We start from the raw sequence: 16325 nt of genomic DNA, 5'->3' as shown, positions 1-16325 counted from the left end.
GTCTTGTACAAATAAGATCTTACTTTTAATAATTGTGTGCTTTGCAGGGTTCTGTACACTCCACACAATTATAGTTGTATCCAAGCTTCCACTGGCAACTAAAAGAGAATTTGGTGACCAAGCAACAGTATTGACTCTGGCATTGTGGAATCCCCATTCTTTATTGTGAGCCAACTGGAAAATAAACACAACAAGTTATCAACTTCAAAGAAATACTCCAAATATCTTAAAATATTTATTGTTAAAAAAGGTAAGCAAAATTTGTCACGTCCAAATCTCTACAAGCAGAAAGACTGAAAGGAATGTTGAAAGAGGAGTATCCTGTAAACAAAGAATCAGATAGCCTTCTAGAAACTATGTCAGAGCAGTGGTGTATTTAGTGATAAGAAAACTTTGCACAACTCATAACACAAAATATATTGAGAAACTGACAATTTTTAGCGAAAAACATGAAACCGGTAGTTTTTACAGAATTTTGTAAAAGTTGGTGTTATTTCCATTATTGCATAAAAACTCTCAAATTGGAAGGAAACAGTTTATAGGTAACTGATAGTTATTGAATGCTGAAACTGGATTTTGACTTTTTTCTCAACACTTTATTTTCCACATAAAGAACTAGGGCTCTAGATGTGATGCCAAATTAAAATACCCTACCTCAAGTGAACTCCATTCCCATATCAGTTTTTGTCGTCGATGTCGCATTTCTGAACATTTTTTCATAAATATTCATAGAGAAAATGACATGTTTTTGTTTAATAAAATTCATCAATTAAAATATATATTTTCATAGTTCACAAGCATAAATACAAGAAAAATCAATAACAGCACTTTACTCCTACAAATATGTAAATCAACGTGGCATCTGATTGCATTTCAACCTTACCTACACTGGTCTATGCAAAAGCTCACATTGTCACCACAAACTTCAGTCTCAAAACATTAAAGAAATACTGAATAAATACTGAAACAAATATTCTCAGCATTCTAATTTGCACCCAAAACACCTGTTTCACCACTCAAAACACAGTTGCACAATGTCAGTGTCCTATGCTGTGATCGACTGATATAAGAAAACTGAGCAAGCGCGATGCTGATTTGTGTGTTTGTGTAACTTCAACGCTGTATTTCCTGGCTTTTGTATTTACACTCCTGGAAATTGAAATAAGAACACCGTGAATTCATTGTCCCAGGAAGGGGAAACTTTATTGACACATTCCTGGGGTCAGATACATCACATGATCACACTGACAGAACCACAGGCACATAGACACAGGCAACAGAGCATGCACAATGTCGGCACTAGTACAGTGTATATCCACCTTTCGCAGCAATGCAGGCTGCTATTCTCCCATGGAGATGATCGTAGAGATGCTGGATGTAGTCCTGCGGAACGGCTTGCCATGCCATTTCCACCTGGCGCCTCAGTTGGACCAGCGTTCGTGCTAGACGTGCAGACCGCGTGAGACGACGCTTCATCCAGTCCCAAACATGCTCAATGGGGGACAGATCCGAAGATCTTGCTGGCCAGGGTAGTTGACTTACATCTTCTAGAGCACGTTGGGTGGCACGGGATACATGCGGACGTGCATTGTCCTGTTGGAACAGCAAGTTCCCTTGCCGGTCTAGGAATGGTAGAACGATGGGTTCGATGACGGTTTGGATGTACCGTGCACTATTCAGTGTCCCCTCGACGATCACCAGTGGTGTACGGCCAGTGTAGGAGATCGCTCCCCACACCATGATGCCGGGTGTTGGCCCTGTGTGCCTCGGTCGTATGCAGTCCTGATTGTGGCGCTCACCTGCACGGCGTCAAACACGCATACGACCATCATTGGCACCAAGGCAGAAGCGACTCTCATCGCTGAAGATGACACGTCTCCATTCGTCCCTCCATTCACGCCTGTCGCGACACCACTGGAGGCGGGCTGCACGATGTTGGGGCGTGAGCGGAAGACGGCCTAACGGTGTGCGGGGCCGTAGCCCAGCTTCATGGAGACGGTTGCGAATGGTCCTCGCCGATACCCCAGGAGCAACAGTGTCCCTAATTTGCTGGGAAGTGGCGGTGCGGTCCCCTACGGCACTGCGTAGGATCCTACGGTCTTGGCGTGCATCCGTGTGTCGCTGCGGTCCGGTCCCAGGTCGACGGGCACGTGCACCTTCCGCAGACCACTGGCGACAACATCGATGTATTGTGGAGACCTCACGCCCCACGTGTTGAGCAATTCGGTGGTACGTCCACCCGGCCTCCCGCATGCCCACTATACGCCCTCGCTCAAAGTCCGTCAACTGCATATACGGTTCACGTCCACGCTGTCGCGGCATGCTACCAGTGTTAAAGACTGCGATGGAGCTCCGTATGCCACGGCAAACTGGCTGACACTGGCGGCGGCAGTGCACAAATGCTGCGCAGCTAGCGCCATTCGACGGCCAACACCGCGGTTCCTGGTGTGTCCGCTGTGCCGTGCGTGTGATCATTGCTTGTACAGCCCTCTCGCAGTGTCCGGAGCAAGTATGGTGGGTCTGACACACCGGTGTCAATGTGTTCTTTTTTCCATTTCCAGGAGTGTATATACATGTGTTACATAAATATTCAATTTAAACTGATGCAAAGCATTAAAGATCTTTCAAAACTCTGGCATTTTTGGTACTATTGTTCTGCAAAAATATTGGGAAATCTGATATTGCTGGACAGAATCATTACATATATTCTAAGTTAAAAGTGTATGAAAACTGCTTAATTACTGAGGGAAAATGAATATCTGATGATTAAACCAGCAAGATATTGAGCAATATCAAGGGACAAATACATCATGCAAAGTTGAAGGAAATATTAAGACATACTGGGTTGCACCTTCAAATAAAGCTAACAACTCTTATAACCACAGATCAATGTAAGTCTGTATTCATAGCTCTAAGTTCTTGTTTCAAGCATGTGATGATGATAAACTCTACTGATGTTGACATGGCAAAATGTCTTGTGAATGTGGAATCTCATAGGATATGAGGGCATTGTTAAATGTCTGGTATTGTGCCGAAGGCAGTTTGTTTTCTGTGTTCAAATTTTGACTACGGGCAACCGATTTTCTTACTGTAGTGAAATGTTGACAGACTGACAGCATGACGACTCAGAACAGAGCTTTCATGTTATTACAATGCTACCTTCTGAAAAACTTTCAACAGTTTATCATCGCCGAGTTTTTTTCTTTAATTTATTACATTTAAAGTGTTTAATAAAAATTATTTCTTTTTTTTTTAAATAATTCAAATAAATGTGATCTGAATTATCTGTAAATATAATTTAAATGATATACATATTTTCAGTTTCAACATAACACTGAGAAACAATCAAATAAGACAATTTTTTTTTCTTTTAATGGACAAACATTTTGTGAAGGGATTTGTGAAAAGTAAGAAATAAAATAGATTAGAGAAATAAAATACATTACAGAAACATTTGACACACTTTTGGATGATGCTCTAAATCATGTACTACAAATGAGGTGTCTCATACACTCTCTAATCTATTTTATTTCTTACTTTTAGAAAAATCACTTCTCAAAACATTTGACTTTTTTTCACTTTTTTTAATTTTGAAGTTTTGTTCAGAAAGCATGAAATATAATAAATTTAAACACTCATCAGTTTTCTATTATTATTAAGGGCATATTTTTTCAAAATGGAAAAAAGAATTCAATAATTTCTACGCCAACACAACTACTAGTGCAAACTATCCAACCCTGGAACAAATGAATCTTTTAACACTTCGTTTACATAACTAGATTTCCCTCTAATCAACTATTAAGTTTTTCTTAATTATCCTGGTTACTTCCAAGGTTTTTTATTTTAGGGGGGGGGGGGCACCTTACATTCTCCATTTGGCTATTAAAATTTGGACAAAAATACAGCAAGTAATTTTTACAGTCTCCCTACTCAAAAATCTGACAAAAAAATAAGGAAAGTACTTCAAAAATAAACTGTCAATAACTCGTACCAAAATCAGCAAAAAGTTACACCAAAATTGGCAACAAAAATAAAACAATTTTTTCCTGACACAAAGTATAACTAAATAATGTGAAACAGCAGTTTAAAAAGAAGAAGAAGGAACTTTGTGATTTGTTGGTCTGGCTATATATAGCCATGGTCATCTCTAATTCTGTGATGCACAATATAAAGTACTGGGCCTATTGGTAGGGTTTTCCCAACTGGACAGAACTCAATTAGGCAAACAGACAATGTACATATCACTGCCCTGGCCCATTCTTTATCCCTTCCCATCATACAATCGTATGGTGATGGTCCAGTCCAACGAATAAGTATGAATGTGTCCCTCTCCAACCTGCACAGTGTCTTGAGTAAATGTATGTAACCTTCCTAACATTGATACCTTACAGAGAAAAACACTGACATTGACCAACAATAAAAATTAGATGCTTTGCTGTCATATGTTTACAACATGAAATGGTCAAGCAGACTGCCAGCTCTGGCAATATCAGTCAGAGATCACTCAAAAGGCTTCAAGTCATCCGACACCAAGAGTTCCAGCAAACTTGTCATTTTCTGGCTGAAAGCATGTTAGAAAATAATGATTCAGTCTTTTTTAAATCTATGACAAAAGATGGAGAAATCCCATGAGGAATTATCTACAACATTAGAGCAGTTACACATGGCTGGCTGACAAATTGCTAAAAAATGTTTTATCCCACCTCTTAGGAAACTCACTGAAGTCTGCATCCTACAATGCTTAGAAATGACATGAGACATACCTGTTTCTTAGCCAACTAAAATGAAGAGCAAGTTTCCATTAAGTTTGAGTATAAAACAAAATGGGTTACATATATCACATCACTTTTTAATGGTGTTGATCATGACACTAACAGTTTTAAATGAAAATAAAAAACCCTCACCTTCAAATGGATGCAGTCTCCCTTACAAAAATGTATTCGTGTGATGGACGGCACCAGGACAGAATCAGTTTCTTATGCAAGGTTTGATTGAAGTTTCATAAACAGATGTGTGGCATTTCATCTTTTTTCAAAACACAACATACATACTCCACAAAGTACATGGTGAAAATGTTATACCTTGAACAGTAACTCTCACACCAGCTGAAACGTGCCAAAGAAGTGCACTCTTCATCACTCAGTACCACCTAGGACTCTAACAACTACATTCACCCGGGCTTTGATTGCCTCTCATGTGGCCTGACAATGAGGAATAACCTACCTATAACAATCCCAACTCGAGCAAATATAGCAATCTACCGCTCATTCAACCATAATATCCTGTCTGTGTTTATTCCTGTCCTGCTTGAAACCCTCTACACTTACGTCATTACCTGTAAAGAGCAGATATAAGACCTTTTTCAGTGTTCCCTACTCTATTAAAGTCCAGACCACATGTGGAAGTAATATCACACAGCACCTTCACTGCCACTATTGCAAAGCACTCTACCTTGATATGGCCACAAAGAAACTATTAACTCAGATAACTAGCAACCTCCAAACTGTGGCCAAAGGCCAACTAAACCATTCAGCTGCTGAGCTTTTTGCACAACACTCCTTTGTTGTTTTTAACAGCTGCTTTAGAATGTGTCCCAATTGAAATCACACCATTCATGCCCTCTCACTGCCTAAGCCCACTTTTTCTAAACTGAACATATCTTAACTCTGCCTCTACAAGGGCTAATCCCAAACTTAGTTACCATAATTGAATATAAAACTAAATAATTTTATGTTTATTTGTAGACACATCTCTAAACTACCGACACACACTGAAATCCCAGCACCTCGGTACTGTAGGACAAAGCCTAGAGTACACAAAACAAACTAGAGCGTCGCCTGAGTAATGTGGAGACAAGTCACTATCATCCCCTCCCTTTTATCCTCTTCAACTCCTCACACACCTTTATAACCTGCTATCATCACAATAAATGATTAATGGAAAATCTCATATAAGATGTGAAACAAATACTAACAAAGAGATAGAGGGGCTGGCCAGTACTTACCTCAGCTCAGTACAGCCGATAGATACATATAAAACAGAACTGAAAATTTACATTCCTAGCTTTCGGAACTTTGTTCCTTCATCAGGGAGGAGAGAGGGGAAAAAAGGGAAGAAGGGAAAGTGGATTCAGTTACTCACAACCCAGGTTATGAAGCAACAGGGAAAGGTAAACAGGGAGGGTAGCAAGGATGGAGGCATGGTTGTCAGAGGGAAGCCAAAGACTATCTTTGGCTTCCCTCTGACAACCATGCCTCCATCCTTGCTACCCTCCCTGTTTACCTTTCCCTGTTGCTTCATAACCTGGGTTGTGAGTAACTGAATCCACTTTCCCTTCCCCTCTCTCCTCCCTGATGAAGGAACAAAGTTCCGAAAGCTAGGAATGTAAATTTTCAGTTCTGTTTTACGTGTATCTATCGGCTGTACTGAGCTGAGGTAAGTACTGGCCAGCCCCTCTATCTCTTTGTTAGTATCATCACAATAACAACATTATCTTTCTAGTTTTCCCTATGCCACACAATTGAGTCTCTCTCTCTCTCTCTCTCTCTCTCTCTCTCTCTCTCTCTCTCTCTCTCACTACTACTACTACTACTACTACTACTACTCTGAATTTTCCACCTTCACTCCTGTACTCCCTCATTGCTAGCAATAATCTTTTCTAACTCGCTGCTCCTCACCGGTACCTCAGTCCTCTCTCTCCTGCTTTCACCCCCCCCCCCCTCACTCCCCCCCCCCCCCCATCCTGCAAGCTAAGATGCTAAGATTGTCCCAATTAATGAGCAGCTCGGGCTACTGATATGGAAACCAGTTGTCACCGTATCAAAGATTTTACAAAGGATCACACCACTGAACACGAGCTTCACGAATATGTGCAGTGATAGCCAATGTTAACGTACAACACGGACACTCCAGCCTCATACTAGACAAGTGAGCACAATCTGTGATGATAATGGATGTTGGGCTGCACGCACGTACTTTGCAAGCCAAACACTGTGCAGATGGTGACTGACAATAATGTGGTTATGCAGTTACAGCATGCACTTTGTTAGGAGAGAAGACATATATGTATGGGTTAAAAGAAGCTGACATGGCCATATAAATTTATAAGCATTCAGGATAGCTCCAATGGTCGAAAATAAAGTCTACGCCCATACCAGTCAGGATTAGCAAACGTCAAAAAGGGAAATAAGCTCGGTCACTGTGCACCTCCGTGTGACGTCTGTGCACAGTGGGGGGCAATTGCATTGAATAATTTTTTTTTCTTATATACGAGGGTCGGTCAAAAAGTAATGCCTCCCATTTTTTTTCTACTTAAAGAAATTAAGTTAAGTGAAAAATTTGAATTTGGCGCCATTCCTCAAACCTTCTTCTGCAATCCACTGCAGTAGTAACTTTCTGTGTCAACAGGTGGCAGCACAGCAGAAGTTTGTAAGATGGCCGACATCGATGTTCGTTTGAGACAGCGTTGTGTGATTGAATTCTTGAATGCAGAAGGTGAAACGCCCATACGCATTCATGAAAGACTGAAGAAGGTGTATGGTGTTGTGACAGTGGATGTCAGCACTGTTAGACGATGGGTTCGTCGTTGTAAGGAAGCTGAAGGGCAAACACCGTTGACTGACGAAAAGCGGAGCGGCAGGCCGGTGAGTGCAGTGACTCCACACAACATTCAGCAAGTTGATGACATCATTCGTGGTGACCGTCGGGTGACTGCAGATGAAGTGTGTCGCATCATTTCTCTTAGTAAAGGCAGTGTGATCACGATTATTAAACAATTGGGGTACTCAAAAGTTTGTGCACGGTGGGTTCCAAGAATGTTAACCGATCAGAATAAAGAGGCAAGGAAAACAATAGCCTCCCAACACTTGCAGCGCTTCCGTTTGGAAGGAGATGAGTTTCTGAAAAAAATTGTGACCGGGGACGAAACATGGGTGCATTTTTTTGAACCCGAATCAAAGAGGCAGTCAATGGGGTGGCGTCACACAAGCTCGCCGAGGAAGAAAAAATTCAAAACTGTGCGATCGGCAGGGAAAGTTATGGCAACAGTTTTCTGGGATACAGAGGGTGTGATTCTGGTTGATTTTTTGGAGCAGGGATGCACAATAAATTCTGTTCAATACGTCACAACCCTCAACAAACTTAAAGCACGTCTTCAGCGAGTTCGCCCAACAAAATCAATGGCAGATGTTCTTCTTTTGCATGACAATGCAAGACCACACACCAGCCGTCACACCTCTGACGAGATTGTCAAAATTGGATGGGAAGTTTTGCCTCATCCCCCATACAGCCCTGACCTGGCACCATCAGACTTCCATCTGTTCGGGCCACTAAAAGAAGCTCATCGTGGGATTCATTTTGAAGATGAGGAGGCCGTCAAAACATCCGTGCGTCAATGGCTTAGGAAGCAGAGCTGTGATTTTTACCGTGCTGGGATACATGCCCTTGTTCAAAGATGGACCAAAACTGTAGAGATGGGCGGAGATTACATTGAAAAATGACAAAATGATCCTCAATGTTGTGGTTTTCAACCTATGTAATTGCATTTAAATTTCCTGACAATTAAACGTAGAAAAAAAAATAGGAGGCATTACTTTTTGACTGACCCTCGTATAAGCTATATGTAAACTGCACGAGCTATAAACCAACGACACCACCAAAGATAAATTAATGAGTTTTTTGCGACAAGGATAATCTTTTGATACATTGTTAAATATCTGTATGAAACAAAGTAAGAAATACTCTCTTCAATTTATTTATTCATGTATCTTCACCCTTTTGTTTTCAGGAAGTGGTAGTGTACAGATGTATGCTTGGCTCTGTTGCACCAGCATCATTAAAAATGTGTATTTTAACTGTTCATTAAAAGTATTATAAAATTTATTAGAAAAGGAATATTTATCTGTTCATCATGTCACTTGACACAGAGATGCTGCATCAGGAGGTTTGGTACAGACAAGAATAATTCACACCGTATCTGGAGGAGCGTTCCTGCATTGAAACTGTCACACTCAAGACTATATACAATGGAATTAATGTGAAGGTAATGACTCAGGCTTGATAGGCACCTACTGAACTTTGTTTACTTATACTAAAAATATTGTGCTTCGTGTGGCATATTGTCAATTTCGATGGTTAGGATAATTATTTGGTACCACACACTACCGGAATCAGCAGTACACAATGCAAATTATGTTTATTGACCTTTAATGTAATGATATTAACGATCCCTTGATATTGGTATCAGTTTAAGTTCACCCCAGATTGTGCACAGATTCATAAATTACCTTCAATTTTTTTTTTTTTTTCTTTTACTATGCTTTCCAATTATTCAAGCACTTATTAATCCATTTCCACATCCTTATTCATAGGATTTTAATCTACAAATGAAGATCTTCGTACTGGACTCTTAACACTGATGCCATACTTTTAATAGTTATTTATAGCAAAGGTAGTCTCTCTTAAAATACTATCTTGAAATACATCATTCTATAGCACAACAGAACATCACTATCTATTATCTATTTATCTAAAGTCACATAATGACTTTGAGGTTAATATAAATATGGGACGATGTCCCAAGAAACTCCTATTTGTCGAACTATTGAGGCTCAAATTCAGATAGTACCATAGGCCATCCAAAATCAAACTTACTAGCTACTGCCTACAGAAGAAAGACTATTGTATAGCCATCCTCAATCAGATCATATCATCATCAATAGATAATTTGTATGTGAAGAAGACATTGCACTGATTCTGAAAGTTAGGCAGAGATGTGTGTGACTGTTGGCTGCAACAAAGTCTTTCCAACACATACAGCTTTCCTGGTAGAAAAATTGGAGATGGATTTGCTCAGAGTTTCCAATATGGTGCATACTATATTCTATTATGTTTAAGCACTATGTTTTTTACTGATCATCTTATTAATCACTCTGTGATGGCAGAAAACTGGATTCCTTCCCAACCTCAAACATAGCTAAATGCCAAGTAGGACAAGTTATGGACTTACATCAACTGTTGACACACATCATCTTGCTCTGTAAGTAACAAACATGTGATTAATTTAATATGAGATTAATATTTAGTAATTTACAAAAACAGTGTTGTGATATTACCAATTATGATTAGTTCAGTAACTACACCTTGGAATGACACCTATGACACTGAATAAGGTGGACAAAGGCAGGTGAATTCCAAGAAAGTAACTTTAAAAGTGGTTTACAGCCTTTATGAATTCCAACACTACTAAGACAAAACACTAACACTCAAACTACTCACATGTTATACACAAACACATCTCAGTTACAGTACCACAAAATGAAGCAAATCTTTGTGCCGTACATAACTGCAGAACAAATGAAGGGTAAGCATGAGTAAAAGTATTCCTAATACAATTCAACAAACTGCAATATATGTGCTAGTCAGCCTAACAAGGGAAAGAGTTGACAGTCCAACTATGGTTCCCCAGATTATGAGAACAATGCCTGAAAGTGATGTGTTTCATTCCCAGTCATGTGTGAGGACTCATTTTGCATTGTAGTATCATGGTACTGATGGTATATTTATCTTGAGCTCAGTGATTATCTGCAGCAACAAGCAGGCATCCTGGTAAATCTCGTCTCCATGGGACTAGTGGTTGTGATGATGTCTCTCAAATGTGTGCAATACAGTATATATTAAACGCCTACCAAGCACTTTTTTATAGGTCATACATATACTGAGCTAGAAGTACATATTTCTCAAAGATAAACAGGTGCAGAACTGGAACTTATTTATATCTTTCAATTATGTTGAGCCACAGTCGTGCAATACTGTTCAAAAGAGTAAACTGCCTTCTGACTGTCTTATTACATTTATCCTTGGTCTATCTAGATTTTGGCTTTTATGCAATTATCAAGTACAATGCTAAAGGTTGCTAGACTATAATTATGTCATATCTGTTTTGGCAGTCTGTTGGAAAACTGAGGACAAATAAGTCAACTTCAGAATCTGCAACTCTAAAACATTTGTGAAGATTTCTTACCTTTATAACATTAAAGCTAAAGCTTGTGCATCATAATATTTTGTATGAAGAGAACTATAGAAATAACCTTAAGAATCACATACACAAGACAAAATTTTAATCATGGACTGTTTTATAATCAAGGGCTATGTAAGGTACAAAATTCAGTTAACCATTTTCTATTTCTATTGTAAGTTTATGCACTGGCCATCACCCCACCATGCCTAGAAATTTCTTCTCTCACTCTAGTTTTGTACTAAAGTCTCCAAGTAGAATTTTAATATTATTATACTGTATGGCTGCTACCAGTTCACCCCAAAGTTTTTCTGTTTCATGCTAGTCAGTCCTATTTTTGACATTAGTTTGAGAATGAACATTTATCAGTGTGTGGATTTTGTTTTCCACATTATTTGTTAACAGTGACATTCATAGGGGGCATTACATGAAAAATCCTCAATGTAATCCAATATTCTACTGAGTATCAAAAACCCACCCCTAACTGTGGAGTCTTTTCTATTGTCCTTTTGCAGGTGGTCTATTATAAAGCTGACATCCTCCTGAACCATGGACCGTGCCATTGGTGGGGAGGCTTGCGTGCCTCAGCAATACAGATATCCGTACCGTAGGTGCAACCACAATGGAGGGGTATCTGTTGAGGAGCCAGACAAATGTGTGGTTCCCGAAGAGGGGCAACAGCCTTTTCAGTAGTTGTGGGGGCAACAGTCTGGATGATTGACTGATCTAGCCTTGTAACATTAACCAAAACGGCCTTGTTGTGCTGGTACTGCGAACGGCTGAAAGCAAGGGGGGAAACTACAGCCGTAATTTTTCCCCAGGGCATGCAGCTTTACTCTATGGTTAAATGATGATGGCGTCCTCTTGGGTAAAATATTCCGGAGGTAAAATAGTCTCCCATTCGGGTCTCCGGGCGGGGACTACTCAGGAGGACATTGTTATCAAGAGAAAGAAAACTGGCGTTCTACAGGTCGGAGCGTGGATTGTCAGATCCCTTAATCGGGCAGGCACGTTAGTAAATTTAAAAAGGGAAATGGATAGGTTAAAGTTAGATATAGTGGGAATTAGTGAAGTTCAGTGGCAGGAGGAACAAGACTTTTGGTCAGCTGAATACAAGGTTATAAATAAAAAATCAAATATGGGTAATGCACTAGTAGGTTTAATAATGAATAAAAAAATAGAAATACGGGTAACCTACTACAACAAGCAGCATAGCAAATGCATTATTGTGGTCAAGATGGATACGAAGCCCACGCCTACCACAGTAGTACAAGTTTATATGCCGACTAGCTCCGCAGATGACGAAGAGATTGATGAAATGTATGATGAAACAAAAGAAATTATTCAGATAGTGAAGGGAGATGAAAATATAATAGTCATGGGTACTTGGAATTCAATAGTAGGAAAAGGAAGAGAAGGAAATGTAATAGGTGACTATCGAATGGGGGTAAGGAATGAAAGAAGAAGCCGCATGGTAGAATTTTGCACAAAGCATAACTTAATCATAGCTAACACTTGGTTCAAGAACCATAAAAGAAGGTTGTATACGTGGAAGGAGCCTCGAGACACTGGGAGGTTTCAGATAGATTATATAATGGTAAGACAGAGATTTAGGAACCAGGTTTTAAATTGTAAAACATTTCCAGGGGAACTGCAGATTAAAACTGAAGAAACCGCAAAAAGATGGGAATTTAAGGAGATGGGACCAGGATAAACCAACAGAACCAGAGGTTGTAGAGAGATTCAGGGAGAGCATTAGGGAACGATTGACAAGAATGGGGGAAAGAAATACAGTAGAAAAGAATGGGTAGCTTTGAGAGATGAAATAGTGAAGGCAGCAGAGGATCAAGTAGGTAAAAAGATGAGGTCTAATAGAAATCCTTGGGTAACAGAAGAGATACTGAATTTAATTGATGAAAGGAGAAAATACAAAAATGCAGTAAATGAAGCAGGAAAAAGGAGTACAATCGTTTCAAAAATGAGATTGACAGGAAGTGCAAAATAGCTAAGGAGACACGGCTAGAGGATAAATGTAAGAATGTAGAGGCATATATCACTAGGGGTAAGATAGATGCTGCCTACAGGAAAATTAGAGACACCTTAGGAGAGAAGAGAACCAGTTGTATGAATATCAAGAGCTCAGATGGAAACCCAGTTCTAAGCAAAGAAGGGAAAGCAGAAAGGTGGAACGAGTATATAAGGTCTACACAAGAGCGATGTTCTAGAGGACAATATTATAGAAATGGAAGACGATGTAGATGAATATGAAATGGGAAATATGATACTGCGTGAAGAGTTTGACAGAGCACTGAAAGACCTAAGTCGAAAGAAGGCCTGGGGGTAGACAACATTCCATTAGAACTACTGATAGCCTTGGGAGAGCCAGCCTTGACAAAACTCTACCATCTGGTGAGCAACATGTATGAGACAGGCGAAATACCCTCAGACTTCAAGAAGAATATAATAATTCCAATCCCAAAGAAAGCAGGTGTTGACAGATGTGAAAATTACCAAACTATCAGTTTAATAAACCACGGCTGCAAAATACGAACACAAAATTCTTTACAGACAAATGGAAAAACTGGTAGAAGCTGACCTAGGGGAAGATCAGTTTGGATTCCATAGAAATGTTGGAACACGTGAGGCAATACTGACCCTACGACTTATCTTGGAAAATAGATTTAGGAAAGGCAAACCTATGTTTCTAGCATTTGTAGACTTAGAAAAAGCTTTTGACAATTTTGACTGGAATACTCTCTTTGAAATTCTGAAGGTGGCAGGGGTAAAATACAGGGAGCAAAAAGCTATTTACAATTTGTACAGAAACCAGATGGCAATTATAAGAGTCGAGGGACATGAAAGGGAAGCAGTGGTTGGGAAGGGAGTGAGACAGGGTTGCAGCCTCTCCCCGGTGTTATTCAATCTCTATATTGAGCAAGCAGTGAAGGAAACAAAAGAAAAATTTGGAGTAGGTATTAAAATCCGTGGAGAAGAAATAAAAACTTTGAGGTTCGCCGATGACATTGTAATTCTGTCAGAGAGAGCAAAGGACTTGGAAGAGCAGTTGAACAGAATGGACAGTGTCTTGAAAGGAGAATATAAGATGAACATCAATAAAAGCAAAACGAGGATAATGGAATGTAGTCGAATTAAGTCGGGTGATGCTGAGGGAATTAGATTAGGAAATGAGACACTTAAAGTAGTAAAGGAGTTTTGCTATTTGGGGAGCAAAATAACTGATGATGGTCGAAGTAGAGAGGATATCAAATGTAGACTGACAATGGCAAGGAAAGCGTTTCTAAAGAAGAGAAATTTGTTAACATCGAGTACAGATTTAAGTGTCAGAAAGTAGTTTCTGAAAGTATTTGTATGGAGCGTAGCCATGTATGGAAGTGAAACATGGACAATAACTAGTTTGGACGAGAAGAGAAGCTTTCGAAATGTGGTGCTACAGAAGAACGCTGAATATTAGATGGGTAGATCATATAACTAATGAGGAGGTATTGAATAGAACTGGGGAGAACAGAAGTTTGTGGCACAACTTGACTGGAAGAAGGGATCGGTTGGTAGGACATATTCTGAGGCATCAAGGGATTACCAATTTAGTATTGGAGGGCAGTGTGGAGGGTAAAAATCGTAGAGGGAGACCAAGTGATGAATACACTAAAGAGATTCAGAAGGATGTAGGTTGCAGTAGCTACTGGGAGATGATGAAGCTTGCACAGGATAGAGTAGCATGGAGAGCTCCATCAAACCAGTCTCTGGACTGAAGACCACCACCACCACCACCACCACCACCACCACCACAACAACAACAACAACAACCCTCCTGATTCCATCAGGTCCTGATCAGTATTACATATATCTTGTGCTGACATAAGCTATCTGTTTTATGTTTCAACTTACCGACTTTCCTCAAAGGAATGGAGAACAGTTAACTGAACTTTGTATAAAACATGTGTTGGCTTTGGAGACAAGGAGCTTTAACGAAAGACTACATAAGTTAATGAATTGGAAAAATCCCAACGTCAAGCTAGGAGAGTTTCAGATAGATTATATAGCCATGGATTGGAACTTTCTTAAAGGAATCTCCAATGCTAAAACCCAAGACTTCAAAAGCTACATAGAAAAAGAACTTATGATTCTACATGTATCATTAATAATGCAATACATTGCGAGAGATCGAAACACCTTTAAGTGATAATCTAGGAGCAACTTTCAATGGATTAAAAGCATGGCAGAAGAAGTTGCTCCATTAAAGAAACTGAAGAAATACACTTGCTGGATTGAGGAATGTGATATGGCAATTTTATGCACGCATAGAGCTCTGTTAACTGACTAAAAAAGTTACAGGGAGGAATTAATCACTGCTAGACAATCGACAGCTAAAGAAATTACCAGTGCCAAAAGGAAATTTCAGTAGGAATCACTAAAATCTATCGAGGAGGCTTTCAGTCGATATAAGATGAGAGTTTATACCAGAGATTTTAACAGTACTAATCGAAATATACTTCACCCACTATTATGGTGAAGGATATGAATGGACAGGTAGCACATAACAATTATGAGAGTACTATGATTTCAGCTGAGTACTTTAAACAGCTAATAAACAGTCTGGAACCAGAACATAATTTGGTTGGTTGGTTGGTTGGTTGGTTGGTTTGGGGAAGGAGACCAGACTGCGTGGTCATCGGTCTCATCGGATTAGGGAAGGATGGGGAAGGATGGGGAAGGAAGTCGGCCGTGCCCTTTCAGAGGAACCATCCCGGCATTTGCCTGGACTGATTTAGGGAAATCACGGAAAACCTAAATCAGGATGGCCGGACGCAGGATTGAACCGTCGTCCTCCCGAATGCGAGTCCAGTGTCTAACCACTACATAATTTGGAATTTAGCCTTAGCTAAGAAGCAAAATGCATCTAGAAAATCATACTCTCACTCCATCCAGATGAAGTACAAGCAGTGATTAATTCACTTCAGAATTATAAGGCAGCAGGTGAGAATCAACTAGTGGCCAAGCTTTGGAAGTATGCAAATGTACAAACTATTCTAAATTTACATAAACATCTTATTGACATTGGAATACTGAGAAATTCCCAGAGGAATGGAATGGTACAATAAGATAGAAAGGAGATGGGTCAGGTCCAAATAATTAGAGTCTTATGCTTGCTGGACACTACTTAAAGAATTTTCTCTAAGGTTTTGGTATTGGTTAAAATATTCTTGGTTGCAATTACACTTGCTGGACCACTTGCAACCAAGACTGTTTTTAACCAATACTGTTAAGCACTGGTTTGCTGTACCAGGTGTAC

General features: G+C 39.7%; 1 protein-coding gene across 1 annotated transcript in view; it reads right to left on the bottom strand.

Moving 5' to 3' along the window:
- The window catches only part of LOC126469690 (actin-interacting protein 1), a 166407-nt gene that overhangs the window by 5965 nt on the left and 144117 nt on the right, over positions 1-16325 (bottom strand). Inside the window, exon 13 of the mRNA XM_050096856.1 lies at positions 24-174. Coding sequence (XP_049952813.1) covers positions 24-174 — 151 coding nt within the window. The remainder of the gene's footprint in view (positions 1-23; positions 175-16325) is intronic.

This window comes from Schistocerca serialis, chromosome 1 (genome assembly GCF_023864345.2).
Source record: "Schistocerca serialis cubense isolate TAMUIC-IGC-003099 chromosome 1, iqSchSeri2.2, whole genome shotgun sequence".
Taxonomy (NCBI): domain Eukaryota; kingdom Metazoa; phylum Arthropoda; class Insecta; order Orthoptera; family Acrididae; genus Schistocerca; species Schistocerca serialis.
Note: the sequence above shows the minus strand (reverse complement) of the source record. Positions and strands in the feature narration are given on the sequence as shown.